The sequence below is a fragment of the Eleutherodactylus coqui genome, chromosome 13 (genome assembly GCF_035609145.1).
Source record: "Eleutherodactylus coqui strain aEleCoq1 chromosome 13, aEleCoq1.hap1, whole genome shotgun sequence".
NCBI lineage: Eukaryota > Metazoa > Chordata > Amphibia > Anura > Eleutherodactylidae > Eleutherodactylus > Eleutherodactylus coqui.
Genome location: NC_089849.1, coordinates 40,061,716 through 40,063,786, shown reverse-complemented (window position 1 = coordinate 40,063,786; position 2,071 = coordinate 40,061,716). Strand labels below are relative to the sequence as shown.

The 2,071-nt window shown below is 45.5% G+C and overlaps 1 protein-coding gene across 1 annotated transcript; it reads right to left on the bottom strand.

Moving 5' to 3' along the window:
* Nucleotides 1-442: 442 nt before the first annotated feature.
* Nucleotides 443-1,619, bottom strand: LOC136587715 (uncharacterized). Its single transcript, XM_066586451.1, has one exon. It carries the CDS (start codon nt 1,442-1,444, stop codon nt 875-877), a length of 570 nt encoding a protein of 189 aa, XP_066442548.1. The 5' UTR covers nt 1,445-1,619; the 3' UTR covers nt 443-874.
* Nucleotides 1,620-2,071: the final 452 nt, after the last annotated feature.

Below are 2,071 nucleotides of genomic sequence, written 5' to 3'. Positions count from 1 at the left end.
CCAGCTTTCACATATATGGCCTGGCGGAAGTCAGGTGACCACTGTGGTCAATCAGAGTCCGCAGGGTCTCTGTACCAAACTCCTGGCATCATGGTGTCATGGTGCCAGCAATTAGGATAATGATGCTGTGGTCTCTAATTGGCTGCAGCGGTCACCTGACTTCCACCAGGCTGTACACTCAGAAGCTGGCGCCAGGGTCACAGAGGCTGTTTAACTGCATATTTTACGCTAGACCCAGCAGCTAGAATTTTTTTTGGATAGTGCTAAAACCCCCTTAAGTCATTAGCAAACAAGATTTGATCTATACATACAATATTTCTATGAGAAAAGGAAAAGATTGCATTTTTTGCGATCATTCCCTAGTCTAGCTTCTACCATCACACTACGCCGAATTATCCCACTTTTTGAGTGCATCTTACAAAAATATTTCTTAAGTCACGCAGTAAATTACAGTATTTATTCATAAATCTTACAATTAACATTAGTTAATTAAGAAACATAAAGTCAGTCATCATATATGCACAATGTGCGGAACATAAAGGTGCAGGATATGTAGTATAAGCAATACAGTATGTAGCACTCACTGACACTTTCTTATGAGGGTGAAGTACAGTATTGCAATTAGAAAGGTACAATGCAGAACTATAAGGTTAGATGAAGCCTTCCCAGCCAGCTCTATGTATCAAGTTCTTAATGTCCACTGTAGCTTGCAAGTCCAGCTTTGCTGTGGGGAAACCACCAGCTATGGACTCAAGCCAACTATCCAGAGAGTAGCATGCTTGGATCATAAAGTAGTAAACAGTGGGCAAATGAAAAGATGGACCGATTAGTCCAAATACGCAAGGCGTCAGTCTAGTCATTAGAGATGTGTTCTTCAAGCAGAACTGTTCTTTTGAAACTGTTTTACCAAATTGGTGAGGACCTCCAGCCCCTCCACAAGTCCATCCCCAGTGGCAGCACAACAGCCCTGGACATGCCACTGCTGTCCTTTCACCTTCATCAGTCCCAATACCTCTGCTAGCTCCATGGGCCTCCTGGCACCTGGAAGATCTTGCTTATTGGCCATCACCACGAAGGGGACTCCTCTCATTTCATCGTTTTCCAGGATAGCGCTGAGCTCCGTCCTGGCCTCCACAAATCTCTCAGGGTCGGCACTGTCCACCACAAAAACAAGCCCGTCTGTGTTTATAAAGTAATGCTTCCACAGGGTTCTGATCTTGTCCTGACCTCCCACGTCCCACACGGTGAAGGTGACGTTACGGATGGGTTCCACAGTCTCTACATTGAATCCGATGGTGGGGATTGTGCAGACTGTCTCATTCAGCTTCAGCTTATATAGCAAAGTTGTCTTTCCAGCAGCATCAAGACCCAAAAGCAGGATCCGAGCCTTGGTTCCGGAGAAGTTCATAAGGGTCTGGTAGAGGCTGCTCAGAAGACCACCCATATCTGCTGCAGTATCTGCTCCTCTCTGTAAGGATTTCTTTGCTTCTGAGGATGTAGCTGTGCATGCTTCTAAAAGCTTTCTGCCTATATATATACACTGATCCCCTGCTGGCCAAACCCATGTTACCTGCAACCAAGGACGCTTTCCGGGAACTTCCTGCTTGCTCTGTCACTCTGTGCCGTGTTGGAACTTTCTCTACAAGCGGTTGTTACATTGTCAGTAGTGAGAGAGGCACAGGAAGTGATCTCACCGCACAGCCTGTAATAAGGTCACGGTGAAGTTAATACCACCGTAGAATTATAAAGCTGCCTGTACCCTCACATTACACACAAATATAATGCATGTGTAATTAACCCCTTTAAAGGGTTAATGCAAATCTTAACCCTTTAAAGGGGAGTTTTTGTTTTAGTATAAATAAAGCTTATTCTCTGTATAAGGGCTCCTGCCTACTGATGGATATTTGCTGCGGAATCCGTGGTGGGTATTTGCACCGGGATCCGCAGCAAATAGGGCATTTGCACCGGGATCCGCACATGCCCATAGCATGTTATGGGAAATCGATTCTTCCTGCACACTTGAGGCAACCAACTGCGGTTTACGCAAGCGGAGGAAAAGTCGCAGGATGCT

Excerpts from the sequence above, each read along its gene's own strand:
- LOC136587715 (XM_066586451.1), bottom strand. The coding sequence starts at position 1,444 with ATGGGTGGTCTTCTGAGCAGCCTCTACCAGACCCTTATGAACTTCTCC.